The 27,918-nt window shown below is 38.7% G+C and overlaps 1 protein-coding gene across 11 annotated transcripts in view; it reads left to right on the top strand.

Annotated features, from left to right (window-relative positions):
• BLNK (B cell linker) overlaps positions 1-27,918 on the top strand; it is a 103,527-nt gene that overhangs the window by 60,988 nt on the left and 14,621 nt on the right. For 6 of the 11 annotated variants that reach the window (XM_057402275.1, XM_057402282.1, XM_057402278.1 and 3 more), the window contains 12 exons: positions 12,904-12,969; positions 17,988-18,044; positions 20,022-20,071; positions 20,683-20,723; positions 21,580-21,736; positions 22,788-22,957; positions 23,477-23,558; positions 24,309-24,389; positions 25,810-25,835; positions 26,390-26,418; positions 26,729-26,815; positions 27,579-27,621. In XM_057402275.1, coding sequence (XP_057258258.1) covers positions 12,904-12,969; positions 17,988-18,044; positions 20,022-20,071; positions 20,683-20,723; positions 21,580-21,736; positions 22,788-22,957; positions 23,477-23,558; positions 24,309-24,389; positions 25,810-25,835; positions 26,390-26,418; positions 26,729-26,815; positions 27,579-27,621 — 889 coding nt within the window. Of the gene's footprint in view, positions 1-10,734; positions 10,852-12,903; positions 12,970-17,987; positions 18,045-20,021; positions 20,072-20,682; positions 20,724-21,579; positions 21,737-22,787; positions 22,958-23,476; positions 23,559-24,308; positions 24,390-25,809; positions 25,836-26,389; positions 26,419-26,728; positions 26,816-27,578; positions 27,622-27,918 lie in introns of those variants that run through there. The other 5 variants (XM_057402277.1, XM_057402285.1, XM_057402284.1 and 2 more) reach the window with 3 other exon arrangements.

Below are 27,918 nucleotides of genomic sequence, written 5' to 3' on the forward strand. Positions count from 1 at the left end.
CTCAACTTTCTCAGCCTATCTTTATACAGGAGGTGCTCCAGTCCCCTGATCATCCTCATGGCCCTTCTCTGGAGCACACTGGAGCCGGCTCATGTTCATTTTCTCATCAGCCAGCACCCCCAAGTCCTTCTCCTCAGGGCTGCTCTGAATCTCTTCTCTGCCCAACCCATAGCTGTGCCTGACAATCATAAAATGTTGCAAAAAAGCCCTTCACACTGTTAATGGCCTTTGTCAGCTGTAACAGTGTTGGAAGGCAAAATTACATTACCAAGAGGGAGGAAAAAGTGTTCCCGCATTGGCAGAAATTGCTATAAATACCTCTTTACTTGAAAATAAGGATTGTTTTTAGTGGCTTACTTTGGGAAATTCCTCTGTTATTTGATTATCCCTCTGAGCTGTCCGATAGTCTTTGGAAGCAAAGCTTGTGTAAGTCAACAGTTGAAAAAATTAAGAGTAATGTAATCAAGTTTTAGTTCTGCTTTTGGTGAATTTAGTTTTGCTAAACTGTTTACCCTTATCAAAAATCCTGACTAACCATCTTCACATTCATAACAGGCCATACAAGATAAAACTGGAACATTTTTAAATGTCCTAAGAATTCCATTGGTTTTGCTTTTTTTTTTCTTAAATGATGAGTGAAATCTCAGGTTTCAACACTGCTGGTAGTTTCAGCATTGTGACCAAGCCTAGGGGAAAATATAAGATTTCAATTATCTGCAGAACAGAAACTGAAAAAATGACAGCTTTTAGAGTTTAGACCATTTTTACTTACCATTCACAATGTAACTGAAAATTTTGACATGTAAAAAATTTGAATGTTTCCTTTTAGTTTGTTGGACCAGTGTAGTTCAGGATTCAGCTGTGCTTCTCCATTGTAGCACATTGCTGTATGCACACTGCAGTAATGAAAATCTGTGACCTGTTCTCTTTGATGTATTTAACGGAAATGCATCTTCAGATGGCTAAATCGCCTATTGCGGATAATTTATATATCCCTGATCATTAGAAAAGAAAGAACACATCTGCTGGTATTTTTTTTCTTATGTTTTATGTGGTTTTAAAAATGATTGCTGCATCAGAAGACTGACTTTAGTTTATATAACATCTTCTATAGCCTAAGTACCCTAAAGCATGTTACAAGATAATAAGCAAAAATTTCTTTTAAAAAGCAAGTATCACTGGTTTTATGTGCTCAGCAGTCAAAAGAATCGGAAAACTGATGGAAAACAGTGTCTGAAAGTGACAGTATTTGCTCATTTCGCTGTAGGGAACCATCTTAGATTTTTGGTAGACTGTAAAAGGACTTTACATACTGTGTAAATAAGTTTGGATCATGGCAGCTATAGCAAATGACTTGAGGGGTAAAAAGCTTGGAGATTTTCTTAGGATCTGTATCCTAATCTGTTAGTATATATATTTTGGACAGGTTAATTTTCCAGATGTAAGCAGAGCAGATGTCTAATGCTACAGGTTTATGACCTGAACATAAGTTATGTACTACACAGTAAATACTTTAGAATGAATTAAAATAATGCGTCCTGAGGCAATAATATGGAAATCATGAGTATATATTTTTCAAGCCTAATGCAAGGGCAACTAGGTGAAGGAGGATATTCATACAAGAGGCTACACTATGTGGCTAAATGATTCGTTCATGTCTTAAAATACAAACGCTATAGGCATCTCTGCAAGAAGCACATAGGCAGCTAAGTGTCACTGGAACTGTAGTTATGTGGCCAATTTAACTTGGGATAAGTCTGAGCTGCGGCCAAAAGAGTAGGTCCCTTTCTTCCACCCTCCCAATGCCCTGCTCTCCCTGCCACCTATCTCCACCCTCACCCTGGCTCACCCGAGTTCCCATGATCACGTGATGAGGCTGGATCCTGCTGCAATCTACATTGGCAAAAGAAAAAAGAAGTTAGTTCCCACCTGGAAGTTCCATGATTCATCATAGCTGGGTAAGCACCGAGGGCAGAAAAGAACAGAATTTCCCCTTTCAGTGACAAACCACGTGGGCTCCATTAAAGTGACTGTATAACCCTAGGGGCTAAAATACTTCTCCAAAGTTCAGATAAAATTTAATCGATCTTAGTGCAAAATTAAAAAAAAACCCACCAATAAACAAAAAAAAAAAACCCCAAACCACAAAAAAGCAAACAGCTCCATCAGGAGCCTCTAGGAGATCCCTGCCAGCACCACCCCACACCTCTGGTGGATACAATGCTTCTGTAAGCCTGAGCAAAAACACTTTCAGCCCAGTTACAGCAGTGTTTGTTAGTCTTCATCAGATGTGTTAAAAATGTATCCATTATCCTGCGCTCCTGTCATTTGGATTCTGGTGAGGTGGTAAAATCACTTCAGCTAAAGGGGGTTTAATGCTAAAGGCATTCAGTATAATAATAATGCTAAAGGCATAAAATACGATAACCACTATTGTTGCTTTAAGCATTATATGACCTTAGGAAAAATACAGACAGGAAGTTGCTACACTTCAGTTGCCAATGGGTGAGAAAAAAATGGAAGTAAAAAAAAAGGTATGCATTAGAGAGGAACAAGAGAAAGTTCTTGTCTCCCTCCAAATCGGGCATTCCTCTGGATGAACTGTCTGGGAGAGGGAGAAATCTTACCAGAGAATGGGAAAGGAAGTACTAGGCCATAAACATGAGCGCACACTGCCAGCTCATGTTCAATTTCTCATTGACCAACTATATACAGAAATACTCCTGTCTTGGAACCAGTCTTAGTGACTTGTGAATACTGGGGAGCATTAAGATATCTGTGGTTATTTTGTCTAGGAGTAGCCCAAGGGAGTGTTCAAAGTTTAATGGAATATTAAGAAGCTCTGCCCTGTTTTATTTGGTGGTCAGAACGCTATTTCGTAGGGCAAATGCAGACCTTTATACATATAAATGCACTTTTGGTTTAGGGAAGAGTTAAAAGGTTGTTTAGAAAAGCCCTTCTTTTGTCTAGTGCACACAGCACCTTGCCATCAAACTACTAAGTCCAGGAAGTTTTTCAGCCCACTGAAAAAGCACACCATTTTTCTTAGCCTTCCACAGTCTGTGAACTTACTGGATTAAAATCACATAAGAAATGTATTTTACTGGCAATCTTAAATGACACAAAGACACTGAACACTCAGATCATGAACTAAATTCATTCATCTTGTGTCAGCGCTTATGTGCCCACATTAGCAAGACCTTAACACAAAACCTAAGTGCTTGCCTAACTTGAAGGTAGTTGAAGTTAGACATGTGCTTAAACATCTGGCTAAATCTTTGTCAAGCCTTTATGTAGTTAGACTTTTTAGATGTCTTTCAATTGGTAATCAAGACTAAAAATGGCAGATTGGAAATTTGTGGAAGAGGTGAAAGAGGAGGAAAAACTGAGGAACTCACTCTGTTGGAACACCAAATCAAAGTTAAACCTTTATTTTTCTGTGTTCAATTCACTCAGTTTTCTTACATTTTCATGTCTTCCATGTCCCTGTAGTAGTCTAAATCTCCATGCCTGCAGAAATGACAGAAATGTTGTCTTGCCTTTTAAAAATGCTTGTAGAATTGTGGCTGTAATTAATGTTACCATTGACAGGAGGTAATTTTCTGGGTCCGTACCAAATCCTGTCTTTGTGCTTCCTCTTTTTGGTGAAATATAAAAACCTCTTTATGCTCTTAAACTTCACCTACCAGGCTGTAGGGTACTAGTCCTCTGGGGAGGTACAGCACTCAGTTTTAATGGGAACTTCATTTTAGAGTAACTTAATGCATTTAGCTTCCTTCTGCTACTTGCAAATGTTTCAGAAAAATGGAGTAGGCCTTGTTGAGTGTAGCTTCTGGGGGGGTGGAGGATGGGAGAGGGGAGCATGGTCTTTTCTTGTCCCACTTGTCTCGGTCCCACCAGTAAATCTGCATAGGTTTTTTTATTTCACCACAGAATTCTCAATCACCTCAAAGTAATTACACTATTTAATTTCATTTTAGGACTGATTTGTGCGAAAGATGTATTATGCCTTTACATGCTACATATTTTCATTTACTCAGTTTATGTTAGTACTTGCTGCTACAAGAGAGGTTAACAGCTTCTTTGTGAAGATATCATAGAGGGCATATGTGGATGAATAGTATATTTAGCCTTTATTTATTTATATTTAAAAGCCAATATTTAGCCTTTCTGCCTTTCTGTGTGTAGCATTTAAACACACACCTGCTCTAATTATGGGGTTTGCCTTTTGACAAAATAGTGGATAATTGAAAAGCAAGCAGAATAGGATGTTACTCAAACACAGCTAAACTATTTATAGTCATTTCCTCTTGTGCATCTCATGAACACAGCAGAAGACTATTGCTCCTTCTTCCTCTCATACAGGTGTCTGCAACTGACTTTTCCCCATAAGCAAACCTCTTTCAGCTTTTATTCAGAGCTTTGAGATAGCCTTATAGATAAAGATCAAAGGCTGGGTGCCTTGAACTGATGATTTGATGTCACAGGTTACCACCTCCAGCTCCAAACTTCCTCCTCTCCCGCCACAAAAGGCATTGCAGGGAGAGAGCTGTGAAAAGCCCCAGAGTGGATGGTGGGCAATAACCTCTATCTTAGACCAGCAGCAACTGAAGCAGTTTATCTGATTGCACCTCAAGAATTCAGCTGTGTCTTTATGCATCATACACATGTAATAGCCATTGAAAACACTAGCTTCAACCCAGCCAGCTGATGCTAGCCTGCATTTATTTCCTCGCAAAGGAATTCCGCTCTTGTTGTTCCAGTTAGCATATGATATAGGAGTGCGTGCATGTATATGGAGGTCTGAAGTGCATGAAGGAGACCTAGTAAGAGGAATTAGTTGCATTCTATATTTGGGAACATCCTTTTCCTTTCTACTGAGCAATTGGAAGGTGGAATGGAAGGGGATGGAGTTTTGCATCTGAAGCAACCCAATTAATTACATAAAGCAAAATTGGCAAGTAATATGAAAATACATCTTATGGAGACACTCACCCAGTTCACTGTGATAAGTTTTCTTCCACGAGGATTTTGTCAGGAGCATTATGTTAATAGAAGCCAATTGGAAGCAAAGGTAGTCTTTTCCTGTTTGTTAATTTGGTTTCTTTCTTTGGTACTTTCACAAATCCCCTTCTAGGTGACCAGGCCTGACCATGTCCATCCCCTGCCCCACCAAGCAGGAGTCTTCCCCTTTGTCCAGAAACAATTACTTTCTTAATTTGGTCACCTGCACACCTGTATATAAAACTGAAGGCTAATAGAAACACAAAATAAAGACCAGGTGGTGGAATTATTGTGTTGTGATAAACAGTAAAGGAGGGGGCTGGGCATGCTGTTCCTTCTTTAGTTTCATGTTTTAATGTGGGTTTTTTTAAATAACAGAGGTAGCTGTACTCATTTTTAATTTTCTGCTCTTTATTTTTCTTTTTTTGTCTTCTAGAAACTTAGCTTTTATTCTCCAAATTCCACTATACACTTCCTTGCTTTCTGTTCTTTTTTTGTGGTTATTTTCTCTAAAATTCTGTAGCTGACGTAGGTGGGGTCTTGGGGGATTGTTTTTGTTTTAAGTCTAGATTTGCACTTACTAAATCCCATTCTAGGTTTCCAATGATAAGCATTTGAATTTGCCTGAAAACCAAGAGATAACTACTTCATGTTTTTACATCATTTATTACGATGCTTTTCTCAAGAGAAAAATGAGGGGTACACCTACCTACAGTCTAACTGAATGCAGGTAGTAATGATTTTCAGAAAATGGGACTTTCTAGAGGCAGAACTGTAGGGGTACCCTATCAGTAAGAAAGAGATGTACCCAAAAGGTGTAAGAACTAAAACTGGGGTGCAAAGTGACTGATTTACAGTGTGATTTTTTTAAATTTTTTTTAATTATGATTATGAAAGCAATTCATCAGTTAAAGACCTAACTGATGTTAGAATGAGGAGAAGGAATGTGCAGGTCACTTAGTACTGAATGTATCAATATTGCTTACAAAGCTCCCCTTGTATACCTGTCTGAATAGATGCTATTCAAAATTCTGCCCCTTTTTAACCAAAGAAGGAGGTCTGTGGGTGCAGATGGAGATTTTCCAACAGGCAAACCAGATAATTCAGACGTCCCTGTAAGCACCAGAAACTGAAGGTATAATTCTGAACCTCCAGATAAACAGAAATAAGCATACTTGTAATACCCAGAACTTCCTGTGATTCATCTGAAACTGGTTTTTGTTTTGCCACCACTCCCTACTGATGTTGCAGTCCGCCCTGTTTCCAAAAACATGATCAGGACCACTCCCAACTGCAAGCGCACACAGCTGTGCTCACAGCCAGATGCACTGAAACAACTGCGCCCAGTATGCCCACCCCAGACCATGTAATATATTCCTAGAGCAGAGGGGTATTAGTTGCTATGGGCTGTCACTCACGAAGTGACATAGGCAGATGCACAGCTAAAATACTGACAACCAGTGTGTGTGTCCTGAAGGTCCAATGTACTTTCATTTAGTACAAGTAGGTGAACCAAGCAGTTCATGCACACCAGGGATCCCTCTCTGTTCCCAGAAACAGGGGAATGGCATGGCCACTGAGGAGCCGTTTGTGCTGACTGCTCTGAGCCATACTATACATATGTGCGTAATATATATTTTTAAATGTCTTCATAGATTTGTAATACTGATAAATACAATTTCTCAAAAAATTGCCTAAATTGTAGGAGAATTCCTTGTTACACAGATCTGTCTGAAGACAGGCTCCTGTTTCTCAAGTATGGGAATTCTGTACTTCATCTCAGATCTGAGTTGAAAGCTTACTACACGTTATTGTTTGTGTTACTTATATTTCTCTCTTTTTTTTTTCTTTTTTTTTTTTAATTATTATTTTGACTTTGGAAAGCTTTTGTAGGATAGCTTCTACGCAAAAATGTCAAAAGCTTCCAGCTAATGTTTGAAAGTGGGGATGTGTCAGAGGCCAGGCCCACCCATTGCCCTTCACTTGACATACACTCCTCATACGCTGAGCTGTGACCAGATCAAAGAGAAGGTGGTTTTGTTTCATTTTGTTTTATCTCAGGGCATCTCTGCCAGTCCTTGAGCACAGCTAGGCATTTTGTGACACAGCAAATCATTCTTTCAGGGTATGTTGTATCTGCAATGGTAAACTTTTCCACCTGCATTTACATACGTATCACAGCTAGTGATCCCTTTGTCAGTACATCTGATGGTCCTGAATTGCTGGAGGTCAAAATTGGTTAAGATATGAAAAATAGCAACACAGGGCGAAAAAGTGCTTCCTTTTAAGAGTCATTGGAAAGTCTTTTTTTGTGATTCCCTCCAACATACAGAATTTCGAATGTATTTATTAGAAACCTAAAAGTTTTTAGAAGCCCCTAGAGTCAAGACTTCCGATTTTCTTATCTGCAGAAGTTTGAAAATCCGTTCTGTGTGCAGTGAGTTCCTGATGAAATGGTCCATTTAGTCTATACATGTCACAATTAAACTAGATCTCAGAATAGCTATCTATTGCTGAAACGTGCTTTCAAAGATCAGCAGTGACACATACCAGACCTTTATCTGCAAGTGTGATTTTACAGAAAAAGCTCTCAACCAAGCTGAATGAAGTTAGCGCTTGTAGTTAAGAAAAAACTCTTAAGTTTGACCTCTTTAATTATCTTTAATTACACATAATGTATGGTAAAACTAGCATTACTTATTATTTTCATTTACGGTACTAGCCAGTTGAGGTTCTTGAATATCTCTAGTATCTGTTCATGCCAAGAGAACAACTAGAGAATAAACATTAGTTGGTAAATGAGGTCCTGACTCAGATGTGTTGTGGAAAAAAAAAAAGGTTGTGGTTATGTATCTGAAGCAAGGGATGTCTACATTGGGCCGCAGTAGCCTCCATTTCCTACGTACTCTCAGTGCTGCTGCTCTGATAAATTCCTCCCACAATGAACCTCTTTCCTTGTAGCATTGTCTTAAGTAAAGAAAAGTATTTGAGAGCTAATCAGATATGCAGATCCAGGCAAAGTGTTAAGTAAATTCCCTGCTGTGCTTCACTTTCCTCATTTCTCTGGAATGGCCTTTGGGCTTGGGTTTGAGACCTGTAAGATTTGGAGACTCCTTTTGCCACAGGGTTCTCTGTCTGCCTCTCATTTCTACTGTCTGAAATCACAAGTCAGACAGCTCTTTGTAAAACTTGTCAGTTGTAGCCTATTGTACCAGCTGGCACCTCAAGAAATCTCAGCCTCTGGATAACTGCACAGACTGGTTTTGCAGCTTGTTCAACTTCATGGGTCAAAGGAGATTCCACTTGAACTGGAGATCATCCATTCATGACGACTTCCTACACTTACAGCTCTAAAGTGCCCTGGTTATCTGCCTACTCTCACAGGTTAAGTTGTCCAGAGGTAACAAGCTAAGTATTCTAGCAACTCCTACAAGAGCTACATAACTTTAAAAATTGAAAAAAATCACACAAATACATGTTAGGTACTCCCTAATTTATTGCAACATGTAATTAGAAAATTAAATGGCTCCAGAAAAAGAATGAGAAATACAAGGCAGAGACTTTGAGGAAATCTCATTATGCAAAAATGAGAATGTTTTAATTTCAGTCCAGCAGGATGTGCAATTACCTTTAATTTAAATGCTTTTTTTTTTTTCATAGAAATAAGTATAAAAATGTTCTTTTAGACTATAGCTTTATTCAGTACATAGGGGACACCCACGATAGTCTGATCAATTCACCTAAATATGATGAAATGAAAACTGTTCTGGGTACTTGTAGTTGTAAATTTGGGGGTGGATTTTATTTGTGTGTGTGTGGATTTTCTTAGAGACCAAAGTGAAAATGTAAAATAAAATCAGTCACGTGAAAAATCAAACACCTTGGGTCCTATCTCTAACAAACAACAAACACAGGAAGAAAAATGACTTACACTTGCATGCATTTCTAGTTTAAGGCTGGCAAGCTTTTCTGAAAAGGACACAAACACTTGCAGACAACCATTCTCCACAAACTAGAACTAAACCATTTAAACCTCCTCTTATTCTTTTCATTACTGATTACTTTGCATTTATAGACATTGCCAGGCACCAACTGGTGTACGAGACAGAAAGAGCAAACTGCAGAAGGTGGGTATTTGTGATGTTTCAAGCATAACCAGAAGTTGGCTCTATTTAGGGAAAAAAAAAAAAAAAACAACAAACAAACCCAAACAACCAAACCCCATGGAAAACAAGTGCTTCTGAGATCTTCACCCCAGATTTGCATATTTAATGTATCTGTTTAGTGTAGATAATAATCCTAGCTTCTTACGGAGGTAGTGCATTGTTGCAGGAAATCTCAAAACATTTTGCTATGCAGCTGTTTCTGATACCTATAAGTATCAGTATTTTTTTCCCCTATATTAGCAGGTAACACTATATCCTTTTGCTGTAAACTAATAGTGGTAGTTTTGAGCTAAAGACATGCTTTATTCACTTATTATTTGATTTTTTTGAGTTGACAAAAGAATAGGTTGACATTGGTTTTTTTTTAAGTAAAACTGAGCAGCGATTTAGGCTCTAGGAATAGTCTTTAAATATCAGACTTTTGACATAGCCTGTCAGAGCAGGATATTCCATGTTGTATTACAGGGCTGCTGAAAATGTGGAATAGTTTTCAATCCAGCCAACATAATGAAAGGAGCAGTTTGTTGTGTTAATAAACTGTATTAAGACTAAAATTAATCTTTATTATTTAATTCAGGACTCCAACAACTTACAAGTACTCAGTTATTTAACTGTTCTTTTTAAGCAAATCTCATAAAGTGAGATTAAACGTGACTAACTACCACAATTGCCCTAAAATCAGTAGCAGAGGTAGGAAGGTTCCTTTCAGCCTAAGCCTAATACTCAACTGCTGCCTGATGCCTTTGTTGGCTACATGTCTATTCAGCCTGAACCAGGGACTGCAGACAGATAATCACATTAGTTCAGTTATTTCCCAGTTTTGTTTAGCTAATTCCTATCTAATTCCCATTTCCTTTGAAAAAGCTATTTTACTTTTTTTTAAGAGACAACCATAATTACTAATGATGAAGCTGCAAGATAGCTTTTTTTTAGCGCAGCTGTATGCATTACTCAGCTTTCTGAATAATAAGGTTTCAAGTTTAAAGCAAGCTTTAAAAAAGAGAAAGAATACTTGGTGCTTGTACTTATCTTTGTAAGCCAAGCTTCCAAGTCATTTGGTAGCCTTATTGTGCATCAGAGATGAGGTAGTCAAGACTAAAATGTGGAATGACGTAGACAACTTGTTATGAAGAATGGATAGCAAAAATTCTTTTAAACCCTTTTTGAAGAAAATGATTGCTTTCTTTTATTTTGATAAAATCTTCAGCTCAGGTCTAATAAAAAATTATTAGTTTGGGTGAATGGGAAGAACATATCCTGTGTGAAAAAAACCTAAAAAAAGTATGCATTCTGTGGCATTTTCTAGTATAGCCAGACTTCCAACATGTTTCAATGTAAAATCAGTCTTTTGCAGAAAGTTATGTCTGTGTTCCTGACATTGACATGATTTTAGTGGTGTGGGGTTTTAAATGAAAAGGGAAGTGGGATTCTAAATTATACTTACTGAGTGAAAAATGAGATTCACTGCCTTGATTACAAGTAAAAATGCAATGAGGTCAGTGCAGGCGATGAATGAAAACAATCTGTGATTCCGGATATCAGTCCATGTAGCTGGAATCTTAAGATAGCGAATTTTCACAGCTCAGAGTTACAGGTACTCTAACGGTTTCTCAGATGGCCTGGGCCTGGGAATGTACCAGTTCCCCCCTCCTATTATAACTACAAACACTATGAGAATGAGGTAAACTGACTACTGATAAAATGACTCACATAAAGTGAGAAATCAGAGGGTATTCCCATTAGCTGTGAAATACGCTAAGCTATTAATTCAGTCAATGTTGTTATTTCTTGATGCACTTAACTCGAGTGTTTAAACTGTGCTTAATTGTATTAAGAAGGATAACAAATCACGCCAAGGAGCTCTGTTAAAAAGGAAGGAAAACTTCATATAGAAAGAATTTAGCAAGTAAACTACTTACTGAAAATACATTCAGCATAGGTTAGGAAAGCCAAGGCCCAGTTAGAATTAAACTTGGCTAGGGGTATTAAGGATAACAGGAAGGGATTCTACAAGTACATAGCAAATAAAAAACAGACCAGGGAGAACGTAGGCCCCCTCAGGAAGCTCTCGGGAGAACTGGCTACACAGGATTTGGAGAAGGCTGAGGTTCTGAATGACTTCTTTGCCTCAGTCTTCACTGGCAAAGGCTCTGACCAAACCACCCAAGTCTTGGAAGGCAGATGCAGGGACTGTGAGAATGAAGACCTTGCGCCCACTGTAGGAGAGGAACTGGTTCAAGACCATCTTAAAAATCTGAACATGCACAAGTCCATGGGTCCTGATGAGAGGAGAAAATGGATGACCCAGGGAATTACAGACCAGTCAGTCTCACCTCTGTGCCTGGCAAAATCTTGGAGCAGATTCTCCTGGAAGGCATGCTAAGGCACATGAAAAACAAGAAGGTGCTTGGTGACAGCCAGCATGGCTTCACTAAGGGGAAATCCTGCCTGACCAATTTGGTGGCCTTCTATGATGGGGCTACAGAACTGATGGACAGGGGTAGAGCAGTTGATGTCATCTACCTGGACTTGTGCAAAGCGTTCGACACTGTCCCACACGACATCTTTGTCTCAATTAGAGAGACATCAATTTGATGGATGGACCACTGGGTGGATAAAGAAGTGGCTGGATGGCCACACACAAAGAGTTGTGGTCAATGGCTCAGTGTCCTGCTGGAGACAAGTAACGAGTGGTGTCCCTCAGGGACTGGTCTTGTTTAACATCTTTGCCGCTGACATGGACAGTGGGATTGAGTGCGCCCTCAGCAAGTTTGCCAATGACACCAAGCTGTGTGGTTTGGTTGATACCCTGGAGGGAAGGAATGGCATCCAGAGGGACCTCGACACGCTTGTGAGGTGGGCTGATGGCAACCTCATGAAGTTTAACCATGCCAAGTGCAAGGTCCTACACCTGGGTCGGAGCAATCCCAGGCACAGCTACAGGTTGGGCAGAGAAGAGATTCAGAGCAGCCCTGTGGAGAAGGACTTGGGGGTGTTGGTTGATGAGAAAATGAACATGAGCCGGCTTCAGTGTGCGCTTGCAGCCCAGAAAGCCAGCCGTATCCTGGGCTGCATCAAAAGGAGCGTGACCAGCAGGTCGAAGGAGGTGATTCTGCCCCTCTACTCTGGTCTCGTGAGACCTCACCTGGAGTATTGTGTGCAGTTCTGGTGTCCTCAACATAAAAAGGACATGGAACTGTTGGAACAAGTCCAGAGAAGGGCCATGAGGATGATCAGGGGACTGGAGCACCTCCCGTATGAAGACAGGCTGATGAAGTTGGGGCTGTTCAGCCTGGAGAAGAGAAGGCTGCATGGAGACCTCATAGCAGCCTTCCAGTATGTGCAGGGGGCCTATAGGGATGCCGGGGAGGGACTCTTCATTAGAGACTGTAGTGACAGGACAAGGGGTAACAGGTTAAAACGTAAACAGGGGAAGTTTAGGTTGGATATAAGGAGGAAATTCTTTCCTGTTAGGGTGGTGAGGCACTGGAATAGGTTGTCCAGGGAGGCTGTGAATGTTCCATCCCTGGCAGTGTTCAAGACCAGGTTGGACGAGGCCCTGGGTGATATGGTTTATTGTGATGTGTCCCTGCCCATGGCAGGGGGTTGGAACTAGATGATCTTCAGGTCCTTTCCAACCCTAACTATCCTATGATTCTATATTATCTTAATTTATACAAATGTGTTCAACCACATGCTAATTTTAATGCTTGTTTTCTTTACTGTCTTACAGGAAGCTTCAAAAGATGGTGCATGACATGAAGAAAAATGAAAGTGGGATAATAAACAAGTTCAAAAAGTAAGTTTTGAAATGCCAATCCTAGTTTGCTAGAGGAAGTTCAGATTGCTAGTATAGTGTATAGTACTTTAGCGATGGGACCATGTTATTCTAGGGGAATGTAGTTCAGCTTTTGTGAAGAGCTTCAGTCCAGACTGCAACATACAGAATTGTCATCATTAAGATTTTCACAAAGTAGGTGCAGAACTGGCCTCAACTGGGAGGTGGTGTTAGGAGCCCTGAAAAACAGCATTTGGGTAAAATGCATTTTTATTCTTTGGGAATGATCATCACTTGTTTGAGTGTGTGCCTTTCTCCTCAGGCCACTGCTGAGGTTGCTTGCTGCAACTAAACTCATTTGAGCTCCACTTTGAACAAACTGGTCGGACATCATAGTTAGAATTCCCATAAAAACGTTAAGTCCTCCTGTGTTTCAGTCCCAGCATTACCTAATATCCTTATTCCAGTAAGAAGTGCTGAAGAGCATGCATATTGATGTCACGTGCATATGAGTATCATAAAATATTCATGTGTATTTATACATGGAAAGAAATCCCTGTAATTCTGCATCCTTGTCAAATGAATACACTATTCACTGTTTCCAGTCAAACATCTATTTAAACCAATTAGCTATTTACTACACTTTTTCTTAATGTGCTCATTTGCATTGAACTTCCATTTGGGTGCTATTTTGTCATTCAGATGTCTGTCTTTACATGGGTCATTGACGACAAAAGTACTGAGTACTTTGAAAGTTAATTAGTATGTTGTATCTGCAGTGTTTCTAGGCTCACCATATTAAATTCCAGAGATAAGAGCTGTAGTACATAAAATCACAAACAAATACTGTTTAAAATTGCTCTTTAAGAGTGACTATGATAGGCTCAGTTCAAGGCAAAGAAAACATTATTTTAAGAGCTAATTCTAGGTATATACGAAGTGACCAGTAGGTTGGTGGGAAAAGCAGTAGGGCCCTGCCTGGCTTGGCTATTCAGGAGCTCTGGAAAGTTGTGCTGGCTCAGCTACTGCCCCTGCTGCCAGCCCAGGCCCCTATTCTTGGCAGAGGAGGGGGACACACTTCTAGGAGCAGCAGCAATCACCTGGTTCTCCCATTCCCTATGCAGGAGTAGTAACCTGAGCTTACAAGCCCTCTTTTGTGGCCCCTTTATCACAGCTGTGTTTCTGTCCACAAACCTTGAGCAGGCTCTGATGGTGACAGCTGATGTATTATAATGTTGAGATCACTTCTTTTCCTTTACTCATTCTCTTTCATTCTAGCACTACTGCAAGTTGCAGTAAATCATAGTCACATGGTATATGTACATGTTATTTCCACACAAGCGCAAAAGCAAAATTTGAATTAAAATTACCTTCTTTCAACTATTTGCATCTTATAAATTAAATCTAAGTGTGGTTTTGTATTTAACACAGTGTGTATGTAAACAGACCACTATGGTCAGAGATCCATCTGCAAAATCTCATAGTTTCACCTGGGACCTGCTCACAGGGAAGACCTTCTGGGCCTTCAATACTTTTGGTGGGGTTTTGGAGAGGAGGGAGGGTTGGATTTTTTTGTTACTGCCTTTTAATAAAAGGTGGCTTCCTACTTCACAGTAGTAGTTTAAGTGTAGTTAGTGTTAATAATGCTGCAGTGGGTCCAGTTCAAATGCCTCAGAGGGGAAAGCAGATGGCAGAAACAATAGAAGCATCTGAAATGTGTAATTTAAGGCAACACATTGTCTCACATAATTGTGTGGACTTGAATTCTGCTATTAATCGGTATTGCTGTGCCTGTGTGTCCTTTCCTGAGAGTGAGAGGGGAAGGACAGACAAGGGAGAAATAACAAGAACTAAATGTAGCTAAAGCTGGAAAGGTCAGGGGTGCCATCATTAAATGTCACATACAAGATTGCTGCTATAACACTGCAATTCTTTGATTCTCTAAAGATTAAAAAGAAAATCTACAAAAAAGAGCAGGCTCATAAAAACTCTCATAATATCACTGCAGCACAAAGCTCACATTTCAGCTCCCCCAGAGATAAGAATACAAATGGAGATGTAAAAAAAATAAATGTATATATAATTAACTTTCTGATACTTGTATGGTTCATCTCAGTTATATTCATCTCTTCTGCAGTTATGAAGATCAGAAAGTTTTGTAAAAAATGAAGAAAAAATTCTCACATTTGCACATGGCTTCAGAACTCTGATCTTGAACCCAGCACATAATAGGACTTACAATAAAAGCCTGAGTTGACAACACTGATAAGGATATGTACAAGAGATGCCAAGCTTTGCAGAGTTAGAACTAGCTGTGTTCCTCTGAATGTCCCTTTTGGTTTGTTTTGTATTTTTTTTTTCTTTGATTTTTAGATGCTTTTCTAAAAAAAGACTGTTTTCCAGTTGCTGACTTCCTCCATTTCAGTTACAGGATTATTTTATTAAATATCAACAATGTAAACATGAGTTAAACAAGAAAAAATGTATAAAAAAAATTGGCATTATGTAGCACAGATTTTGAATTTATCTGTATGATGGAAAAACATCATTTTGACTCAAGTTCAAACTTGGGTATAAATAGAAACCATTTCAGAGAAGTCACATAATGTACATGCTTATCCCAGACCTAAAGTCATCACACAGATGTATACTGTAAGCTTCTGCTACTGAAATTGAAAGTGATCAAATACTCATGAAATACATCTGACTTGTCACCAATATTTCTTAAAATGCTTCTCTAACCTGTATTGGCTCTTGACTGCAGAAAACTAAGTTCTTGGATCAAGTGTCTTGCTCTCCAATTTAATTCATGTGCAGGTGGGGCGGGATAAATCTACTATATATGTCTGTCTTGTCTAAGGAAAGCAGCCTGAACAGTGGTGGTAACAGAAAACCGCAGATTGTGCCTTCATTGCTTTAAAAGTCCCTGTTATTTATGCCCCATCCTGACTCAAAATTTTCTGACACTAAAAATACAGCCCAGTGCTGGAAAGCATTCATCTGCTTGCTCTTAATCACATGCAAAACTGTTTATAGTACTGTAATCCCAGCTGCTGTGCACATCATGATGTCAAAGAGGACATCTGCACAGGTGTAGAGGCAATAGGTATAGCCAAAGTTGTATAAACAGTGAGAGCTGGGGGCATTTTTTTTCTGTATTGATAATACAGAACAGGGAAGTAAGAGGGAAATCGGAAGTTTCACACTGCAGGACAGTTGCATATGCTTGAAACACACTGGAAATACAGACATAGCATTCATAACCTTTAAACCTCTAGGCTTGATTCAGTGGAATCCTAGCTGTATTGAAGTCAATGCTGTATATGCAGTAGGACTTTTAGCAAAGTCAGGATATCACCCTAAATGTTGCCCCGCTGTGTTGAGTAAGAAACTAGAAGTTAAATCATACACTTGCAAGTATTTATCTAACTGAACACAATCCAAATATGTCCATTTCTTGAATCACATTTGTCACCTGACCTGAAAAATGCTAGTAAATCCATCTCCATCTCATCTGCTTTATATTCAGCTTTTTAGTTGGGTAAGTTTTTACTTCAGAGTTGTCTGGTCCATTTTACTAAACCATTTATAACTTCAGACAGAAAAATGGAGTTATGTCACTAAATGTCCCTTCAATCTGCATAGCTTCAACTTGAAGACATCCATGATCAAACCCTTGGCAAAGGGAAAAGTGGTGTTTTATGGACCAAACAATGAGAGAAAAGTACTAAAATCAAGATGTATCACATTCAGAGAAAGAAGCCAGGGAAAAGTATAATACCTAATTTTAACTGTGCGCTTAAGAAACACAAATTTCAGTATGTAGCTGAATAAATACTTTGAGCGCCAGGATTTTTATTAATGTAGCAATATTTTATCAAAGTGCCGATAAATAAATGACAGCTATATGCCATTTCACTGCCACAGCACATTGTAAAGAAAATCTGTAAAAGAGTAGTAATGACAGGGTTTTTTAAAAGCTTCAGATTAATTTTATTTTGAATACCTGCCAGATACTGCCAAAGCTGTTACGAACTATTCCGCTAGGTCATGAGAATACAGCTCAGGAAGAGTTTTATCTGTCAGCTGGATTGCACCTGTTTGGACCCCTGAAAAAGTTTATTGCAAAGTTCAATTTATCTTTTAATCACAAGTGTAATGATTTAGTGACCTTAGGACTAATAGAAACTATAAATACTCAACTCAGTAAAGATATGTTAGTAGGTAAGTTAGTATTTTAGTAGCCTAAATGTTCTGTTGGATCAGCCTCAGCATCCTGTAGAAGAGGAATCTTGGAATACATTGTATTTTACATTGAAATAGCTGGCTTTCCTAAAATTTATTATGAATTTCTTTACAGCGCATTCTGCTCTGTACATAGTAGGATGTGTTATGTCACTTTTAAAACCTGTAAACGTACTCTCAAAAATGTGCTTGGATTTTATGGAGTACTTTAGAGCTGAAATTTCTCAGGGATATTTCAAAATCTCCAGAAAATTACTTATTTTGCATTAAAATTTAGAAAAATACTAATCCTTTTAAAATAGCTGGAAACTTGAAATATTTGATTGTGTTCTATCATAGAAAGTAACCCGAGTCTAGATCAGAGTAGCACTAGAATATTTTACTTGCAAATTACTTGCTCATTTGGATGGCATTTGATTCTCTCAGTCCTTTCTTACTAACTTCAGGGGAACAGGATGGAGTCCACTGTCACTCTCTAAGCATCTATGTGGATGTCAAAATCTGAAATAGCTAGGTAACCACGCCTTGGCATAGGGATTATGTCTTTTGAGCAAGCACTGTGATTTGCACATTGGGTAAAGTTCTGGCTCTTGCAGAGTGAAGCTCCAGTTCACTTCAGAATAGCTTCTGTTTCAGTTGTGGCACTAAGTAAGTCATACCAGTACAGTAAGAAATATGTTTTTTTAAAGGAGATTTGAATAACATATTTGAAGAGATTCTAGCAAATACAGATGTGGCTGTGAATTGTTCCAGGTCTGTGACAGAAATATTATTTCTTTTCTATTGATATTCAGGTTCCAAAATGAACAAGTGGCCTTAATTTGCAAAACTGGGAAAGATACTTGGGATCGGTATGCTATTTCAGAGCTGCACAATGGCATGATAGGCTTCTTAGACACAGACCTCTGTTCTGTGCTTCATATGCTTTCATTATAACATATTTACATTTTCTGTCGGGGCCATTGCCAGGATTTACAGGGCCTGGGACAAAGTGTTGAAGTCTTCTGCTTAGCAGCTTGCAAATGTAAGCGTGGCTAAAGCCACATACTTTACCCTGTGACCCAGTTAGCCACTTACTATTTCCTCAGTTTCACTATTCACTGTCTCTGAACAACTCATGATAGCCATGCTGCAAAGTGCATGAACAGATTTTGGTCTAGCCTCCCCAAGACCTGAGATCTGCCCTGGCAGTGGCCCTGAATTTCTCTTTCTAACATGCCTGTGCTAACCTGGACATAAGATAACTGCAGGGCTGTTGAGAATGCCTTTTAATTTACTGTTTGCACACTAAGTTATGTTGTGCTGCAGGAAGTTTAAGACTTGGAGGAGGCAGCTATCTATTTGTTAGTGTTGTTAATAACGAACAAAGCAGGTAAGCACTTCAAAAATTATGTGCCTAGATTGGTGGGGGAAGGGAGTCTTGAGCTTTAAAAATGCCTGCACCATTTAGTCATTGATTCATGCACATGCAATTTGTGTGTGACTGTCTGAGCAACAGAATTGTATTAATTCAACTCAAAAGTAGCCAAAGTATTTCTCAAAACAGACGGAAAAAGTTTGTCAATTGATATGTTAGTGCCAGCATGCCACCACCCTGAGTTACGTTGGTACCTGAACAATGATATTTAAGCAACATCTCGGGACCTAAATACTGAGTGTCTCTTTCTTAGAGATCACAAGAAAATATTTTCATTTTTCTCTGGACAATTTTTTTTGTAAATAATTTGCTTATTTTTGCAAATTACTTTGTTAGAACCTGATAGAAGAATGAATGAAGTCATCAATTCAGTGGATAAAGGTTCAGGTCCATGGTGAGGTCCCATCAGTGATGCAGAGAAGGTGTCAGACAATCACAGAATCACAGAATCCTAAGGGTTGGAAGGGACCTCAAAAGATCATCTAGTCCAACCCTCCTGCAAGAGCAGGGTAACCTAGAGTACATCACACAGGAACTTGTCCAGGCGGGCTTTGAATATCTCCAATGTAGGAGACTCCACAACCCCCCTGGGCAACCTGTTCCAGTGCTCTGTCACTCTCACAGTAAAGAAATTTTCAATGTTCAAGAGTCACTTTGAAGAATAATTTTAATGAAAATTGTGCTAATGTTTTATATGGCTACAAAAAGAAAAGGTCTCTGATGGACACATGCACCTTAAATTTCGAGTTCAAACACAATTTTTTTTTTTTACATAAATAAATACCAACTGACTGTAATTCAGTGTCTCCTGTTTGCTAAATATATATATGTATAGATATTTATCAAAGCCACAAAGATCCTTTCAGTATTTATAAAAACTACCTTTCAATTCACTTGGTACAACAAATGTCATTACAACAGCATTTACCAAAAAAAGGGGCATAATGCCATAAAATAATAGTAAGTGGAAACGGAATCTGGCCCTGAGAAAGTGCATGCAAAATGACAGTTATAAAAATACAATGGGAGAGTGCTGCATCACTTTCTTATGCCATAATCTTAGCAAAGCCCCTGTGAGCCTGAACAGATTTTCATGTTCAGATAGGCGTGCATTTATCTTTGCTCTCTATCTTATCTGTTTCTGCACTGGAAATTAAGAGGAAGGTGGGTGGTCAAGGAAGCTGTTCCTTCAAAATATGTTCTAAGGAAAACAGAAATTAAAATCTCAGGTTAGATTCTAATTTCTTACGTTTCTAGCTTTTCTCCTTCAGCTATTTGCTAAGCATCTGTGATGGTAATCTATATTTCTTCAGCTGCAGGTATCTTTTGTTATCAGCTTTTTTTATGTGTCTGACTAATGCTGCCTTCTACTGAATGTTACTTGTATCATAAATGTAATTATTGCTTACAGGCTAAAAAAAAAAACACCACCAAGTCTTCCACGAAGGGATTATGCTGCAGGTAAGGCTGCATTAACATAAACTTAAACTGCATTAATATTAATATTATTATTATCATCATCTTAGAGGTGGAGTTTGCTTATATATTTGCTTATCATACAGCATTTCTGACAAGCTTGTTAATGCCCATTTTTACTGTCTTGTCAAGGAAACAGTGATACAAAAACTGAAGCAGAGAACAGAGTTTGGAAGTTAGTTCCATGTTTAACGTAAATACTTGTAATTAGTGTGCTGTCTTGGAGCTTTAACTAAGAAATAAGAAAGTGCAAGGCCCAGAGGTCACCAGTAGTTCCATTATGTAGCAAATGTTATTCCTACTTGAAAATGAGATTCATTAGCAGGATGCTCTATATAAAGCACATGCTCTGCTATTCAGACCATGTGCAGTTTGCCATTTTCTAATGCTTTTCCAACAGCTCTGAAACAATTTACAAAAACAAGCAAACAGGCATTTCATTTACTGTTCAATCCAAACCAGGTGTATTGCCCCGAACTGTTTAAGAAATTTTGACTATTCTTTTTTAACTGAATATGATAAGTATAGATTGAAAGAACGATAAACTTTTATGTTCACTATTCTGTCTCCTTAAATAACTCTGATGTTTGGTTTAGAACATGCAGACAATGAAGAGGAACAATGGTCAGATGATTTTGTAAGTACATATTTTGGGGTAGTAGGAGGTTACTGTAGCAACAAGTTAGGCCAAGCAATAATAATAAAAGTCTATTTTTAAATCATTTACTTGTGGTTGAACTTAATACTACTGAAATGTTATTTCTTAAATCAGCATTATTTAGAGGTAGCCACTGATTTTTAGCTACCTCCATTTTTTTTTTTACATGCAACTTGGAAGTATACTGTGAAACACTGTTAGTGGTAGCTAAGGATGCTAAGCTTTTGGCATAAGTAAGCCCATGGCATCAGTTTGAGGGACTTCTCAAACTAAATAATGATTTCAGAAACTAATAAGATGTTCTACTTTGGAGAGAGAGGGTGGGAGGGCTGAGGAGGGAAAAGCCACTTTTTCGTAAAAATGAAGAACTTCTGGTAAGATTTTAGAGAACATTAGAAGGAAACAAGTCATGGTCATAAGCCACATAACATAATGATGCAACCATCAGCCTGAAGTGGCTAGTTTCCTTTGGAAGTTAGGTGCTGATTATCCTTTTAATTAGGAAAGGGAGAAGAAGTAACAGGACACATCAAGAGTCACATTTGGAACTAGGAAGAAACTGTTCTGTGAAGGGAGAAGAGCTATTGGTCTGTAATTTGAAGGCTGAGCTCTTGGTGTGAAAAGAGTCCTTGGAGATAGCAAGGACACAGGAGGAGGAACGTTCTGGGAGGAGCCGAAGGGAAGCCGGGTGGAATTGACTATTTATTTAGAGAGGGAGCACTAAAAAGGAGTGTAACATGTCCTTTTAATTAATCCTGCAAGACTATCTGTCATACACTGCTATGAAGCTGTAAGTATGTGATGAGAAGAGAAATGGGAAGTTCTGTCTTTCTAGGACAGTGATTATGAAAATCCAGATGACCACTTTGACTCTGAGATGTATGTAGTCCCCAGTGAAGAGAATCCTGATGACAGCTATGAGCCACCTCCAAGTGAGCAGGAGAAAAAGAAGATTCCGTCTGCATTCCCTATTTCTAGGGGTGAATATGCAGGTAGTTATAAAATATTCAGCTATGTCAGCTTCATAATTGCTTATTTATCAGTACCAGAAGAAAATTGGCCTCAAATAGACTAAATGTCCTTTTCTCAAGAGTTTGCTTTTAATTCTGACAGGCCTTCAGTTTTCAGGGGTATGATTTGTTATTACAGAATGAAACAAGAGTTGGTATTGCTAGTAGCAATGTTTAGAATTTTGATATGTGTCCTAGACATCTACTACCTACAGAATTCCGGCAGCAGTGTAGGAGGTATCACTACCCTGGCTCCAGATTCATCTGCATATTTTAATGTAGTAATTCATATTGAAGATCAAGCACGTAAGACTGGACAGGTCCCTTCCTAATGTTTTCTGTATCTCAGATCATTATTCCAAAAGCAGTAAAAGAGAGGACAAAGGAACCTAAATATTCACTTCATGTTGTCCTCTGAGATTGGTACTGAGGAGGATAAATATCCAGAAAAACAGGACAGGATCAGTATTTTATTTACATCAGTTCAGCATAAAGATGTGGGTTTTTCCTGTTTTTATTCTTTTCAGCCATGGGCAGACAGCACCAAAGTGAACAAAAGTTAGCTTCAGTTAGATGAAGATTTGAGCCATGGGGAAAAGAAACATAGGCTTGATGCCTGCTTCCATTTTGATGTGACACAAGACTGTTACTGGTTATATAATCATAGAATAGTTAGGGTTGGAAAGGACCTTAAGATCATCTTGCCATGGGCAGGGACATCAAAGTGCTAAAATGACACATATGTACACATAAAAGTTTATCAGCACTTCACCTACATGTTCTTTGAGAAGGTGAGTAATTTTTAAAATGACAGCCCAGAGGATCTGGCATAATTTGTATTTCAGTCCCCCCCTTTGTGCTGTGTAACAGTTGTTTTTCACACAAGTCTCAACATTAGGACCAGCACATGCTCATGTCTGCCTTTTGACCTGATCTGTAGCAGCAGTGAAGACTTGTTTGCAGGTAATAGCAGATAGTCCAGAGGCTAATCCATAATTTTAACTGAAATTGTTGTTTTCTTCCATATTAAAAGACAATCGCACCAGTCACCAACAGCTCCCTCCCATCAGCAAAGCTCTCCCAAGTACACCCAGTCCAGCCACATCTAGACCAAAGAAACCATCTGTGCCATCCCTGCCAGTGCCATCTCCTGCTGCAAAACCAAAAGTACCACCAAAGCCTAAGGAGTGTAGTGATGATGAGGTAATGTTTATAGATAAACTTGTTCTGACAGTTTAAATATCACCAGTCATAAGATAGACTACACAGCAATGCTATGGCCTGGTCTCTTTCTTAGCTTCTGGGGTGCAAATAATTTTGTACATCACAAACAGTGACCTGCAAGTACCATGCTGATTCCTAGGGGATATCTAGCATGAATATCAAATGATAATTCATACTAGATTCATATCTAGGGGATATCAAATATGAAGGAGGCTCTTTAGACATAACAAGCTGCAGGCAATGGGGAGAGAGCAACCTCAAAGGTTACCCAAGGACCAAAGGGAAGAGAGGGTTTTTACCCACTAGTCTAGAATTGAAGTACTTTGGTAAAGGGGTTTCAGTCTTGGGGAATCCCATCCGCGCAGGATGATAAATGCCTGAAATGGCAGTCACTGTGAAATGGCAACTATTGTAAAATGCTGCCAGGGCTTCAATCCCAACAGTTTGTTGATACAATGGAGGTTTAACTGGTAGATTTTTGTCATGCATTTCTCATAGGATAATTACATTGTGCCAGTGGACAATGACGACGATAACTATATTGAACCCACAGAAAGCAGCATGTCACTATCTACAAAATGTGAGTTGTAGTCATTTAAGCTAATAGTTACCGCCTTTTTAGGGGCAACAGTGGAAAATATTGATCAGGGTCAAATTAATGTCTATTTCCACAGTTCAAAGAGTGGAGGTGCAGCTATTAAAGAGAATGCAGCCTGCAAAAAAAGGCATTTGGCTCCTTTGGTCCATGACAAAGCCAACAAAATGTATTTTTAACCTTATTGGAAACCCTGTTTAATTCCTGCCTCTCTTGCTCAGCTGTTTCATAGTCCAGCCCTTGTACAACAAGGAAGATTTTCATGTTATGTTATCTCCCTCCTCATCCAAGGGAGCCACAGCATTAAAATTCTCTGTTTGCCTCAAGAGAAGAACAAGTGTTTTCAGATTTTCAGTAGATAAAGACAGACTTTGATTCATTACTTTTTTACCTCACTATTTGAAGTATATTCAGCTGGAGAGTGAAACTCCTACAGACCAAAGGTGAAAAGTAAACAGCGAGTGTGTAGTCCTGCTCTCTGACATGACTGACAATATCAAATCTGTTCAGCAAGGCATGAACACTAAATAATGTTTCCCTTTTAAAATGAGAGCTGCTTTTTGCCCCAGTTGATTTTTTCAGGGTCCCACAAAAAGGCTGTCACTTAGACCTACTTAATATTTACTCTTATTTTATGAATGTTACCTTGTTAGTTCTTAGTACATGTGTATTTTTATATATACGTATTTATACACACATGCATAAGTATATATGTATATGAATAAAATCTTTTAGCTCCTGTGAAGGCATTTATGAAGACAACAAAGTCAGCCCCCCCTACTTCTCCAAAGCCGCCTCTTGCTTCTGATATGCAAGGTATGTGGAGTTTGTATCACTGTTAAAATAATTGGAGACTGAGGATTACTAAATTATACTTGATGTATTCACAACACAAACCATGACATCTTCAGTAAAACAAAAATATGTTCCCCTTTAGGTTTTTCTGTGTTGTAGTAGTTGTTTTGCCTAGCTTGAATGGTAAATCTTAAGAATGAATAAAGCTAGAAAAAGTCGTTTGCCCCTAAGTAATTTATTTTTAGTCTTTTGCTCTATCAATGGAATGCAAATGGACCAATACAGCAAAGACAGTTACAGGACTTTGTATGTTAGTAATCCCATTTCACAGTAGGAATCAAGACTCAATACTTAAAACCATATCAGGATTCAACTTTGAAGAAATACAGTCTAGGCTGATGTTTTCCATGGTCTGTGATAGATGTTCCTATTTATGTTCTATAAAGACCAATTTATTTGGAAAATGAAACAAAAGCAGAATAAGGGGAATCGTATTTCCTTTTGTAAGAGCAGATATACTTTGTTCATCTCCCTTAGCTGTGCTAACTCCAGGTTTTGCATATCCTCATCACTCATTAGTTGCTTGGAAAGTAACCTTTACAGCCTGATCACACAGTTCTTTAAAAGTCTCTGTATATTCATTAGCAGTGTGCTTAGCTTTCAAGTCGTAAACTACAGAAGTGTTTCTTTTTTTTCTGAATGACGTAAGATTTGTGTTACTTTTCAGACATTTTAAAATACCTTTTTCCATCTTAGCCCTTCTGTAAACCAGTGTCGAGCAACAACCGGCTCCTCACCGATGTTAGTACAAAATAAAACATCTCCCCCTGGTGGGAACTCGGATACTTTTCAGCCCAATAAAAGCGGTGAAGCGGGACATACGTGTTGAAATACGGTTCAATTTTCGTTGAAAACAGTGGACATAGATAAGGATGCTGGTGGTTTTGGTTTTCGATATCTGTGAATTAAAACACACACGTGGGATAGCGCAGGGATGGTTGCTGGCCATGCAAATGAGCCAGCTTGTATTTAAGATTCACCAGCGCTCTTCCTCCCAGAGAGTCACAAAAAGGCTAAATGCTACCACGTGTGCAATAACACATCTTTTCCAAACTGTCCCAGGTTTGAAGAACAAAAGCATTCACCTTGCTGGGGGAGAGGGAGAAAAAAAAAGTTGTGGGGTGTGGTGAAGATTCATACACAGGTAACTGTTTATCAGGCTTCCTGGGACTTTTGCTGAAATCTCCACTATAAGGCCAGGGGTGAGACTACCTCAGAGTTTTGGAGACGGAGTCATGCTCTGAGCGGATTCTCCAAGATATTTTTTCCGGAGGCAGAAGTGATACAAATTCTGATTATTTTTTTTCTTTTTTTTGGTAACAAGCAGTGTGCTTTTGTTAACCAAAGAACATGTTTGTTTTTTTCTCTCTCTGTCCCATAGAAGTCTACGAGGTCCCTGAAGAAGAGGTAAGGCCTTTTGATAGTTTATGACTCGCATTGCCCCCAGGCAGGGCACAAATATGACTGTAAAGAAGAAAAATATAAAAAGTCAGTCTTTCAAAGGGGAAAAAATGGGAATTAATCTCTGTCTCCGTTTAAAACTTTCTGACACATAATTCACAGAAAAGCTGGCAAACCAGTTCAAAAGGTCTGCAGAACACAGTAAATGGGAAGGGGCTGAAGTGTCCCAGTCCTGTGTGATAGTGATCCAGTCTGGGAAGCAGCAGCCTAAGGCAATGCTTTCCAGAAGCAGAACTGGAGCAAAGTAGCAACAACAGTTCTGACACAGTCATTTTCTTCCTGCTTGCTAGTACTGACATAACATATGGCCAACACAGGATCAGGGCTTCACAGATTTACTGGTGGTGACTTCTTGCATTTCCCATCCTAGTGCAGATTACCAGAGTTCTAGTAGAGATCTATACCACAATGTGAAAATAAGATACAAGATAACATAAATAGAATAATGTGTTTTATGAAATCAGAAAGCAACAAATAATTCAGTGCATTTCCTCTTACAGGAAAAACCAGTACCACCACCGGTAGCCAGGTAACCTAACTGCTGTGAATGTTTGTGCATTATTTAAAACTTGTCAGAAAATAGATTTTCTCATCTAGATACTATAAGTTTGATAATTCTCTCTAGAAGATACAGTAATTCTCTCTTTAGATTATCTAAACAAAGATTATCATCTATTTCTGTGTTAATTTCAATAACCCAAAAGTAACACATATTAAAGAGAAATAGTTCTTAAAGGTACTTTACAAAATTTTGAGAGGGAAGGGGAGGAGAAAGAGAGGTTACTTTTATTTTCACTGCTGTTATATACAATTTTCTTTCTTAATTCATATTTTACTAGGTTTGCTAAGCCACTTCCATCAGTGCCTGCTCAGAACACGGAGCACTCCCACATGCACAGAGAGTCACCTAAGCTGGATACTTCCAGGTGAATCAACAGCAGCTTCTATCAATAGGAAACAAATTTTTTTCCTCTCTATTGTGTAGTCCTCAGACAATAAGTAATTGTCAGGACATACAAATATCTAGGGATGTAGGAACAAGGTAAGAATTGAAAGTTCTCATTTCCTTGTAAAATTCTGTATTCAAGCCAGATTGCCAAATGGGTTCCATCTTCTTGCATATCCCTTTAGGGAGCCAGTGCAGGCATAAAATATCCCTGCAAACCTGTTTAAAGTCCTATTATCCATCTTTGCACTCTTGCAAATGAAATGTGTTGCAGAGGATGGGGCAGAGGTTTGCTTGTAAAGAAACTGGGTAAAGTAAATCAATAATTTATATTCCAAGCCTCTGGAGGAAAAGAGGTAAAGGAAACTTGAGTATGCAGCCTGTTTCACTCCACAAGTCCTCAGAAGCACAGGGAGCTGCTTCATAACCACTGCCTCATCTCTAGAACATCATTTTACAAAACAGGCCATATACCCCAGGAAGAGCAGGTGGCATCCAGAACACTGTGTGTGTTACAGTGTTTGAGGTCCTGTGCACAGCTGCAGGGGACCTGAGGTCCAGAACCAAAGCTCTTCTAGAGTAGTTCCACACTAACGACACAACATCACCACAGCCACTACAGTGGTGGATAGCTGCAGGTAAATCCATTCACTGCAGAATTCCTCTAAAGATCTTGAAACACATATCTAAGCCAAGCAATTAAATAAGTAAATCCTACTCAACTTACTGTATATATTTTCCAGAAATATTTTGCCTCTTCCCAGAAATCGTCTTCATCCAAAACCAGTGAGTAATTAATGTGCTACTTTAAAAGAATGTATTAAATTTAGGCTGTTCTGTGTTTTATGTATATAAACAGATGGATGCTTTTTATTATCTGGATTAAGTAACAGAAACAGATGACTGAATATCAGACTGATCCAATATTGTAACTGTGGGTATTGATCTATTGGACTAAAAAGCACTGAATATCTGTACTGATCAAGAAAATTTTCAAATATTTTAAGGGATGTATGTTTCAGTCCACAAAAAATAATTTCTTGTACTAAAAACCACCAGTTGAACTCCAGGAACCATACTTTC

Source organism: Pezoporus wallicus, unplaced genomic scaffold (assembly GCF_028554395.1).
Source record: "Pezoporus wallicus isolate ANWC-B61680 ecotype Strahan unplaced genomic scaffold, APGP_CSIRO_Pwel_v1 contig_6787, whole genome shotgun sequence".
NCBI classification, from domain to species: Eukaryota; Metazoa; Chordata; class Aves; order Psittaciformes; family Psittacidae; genus Pezoporus; species Pezoporus wallicus.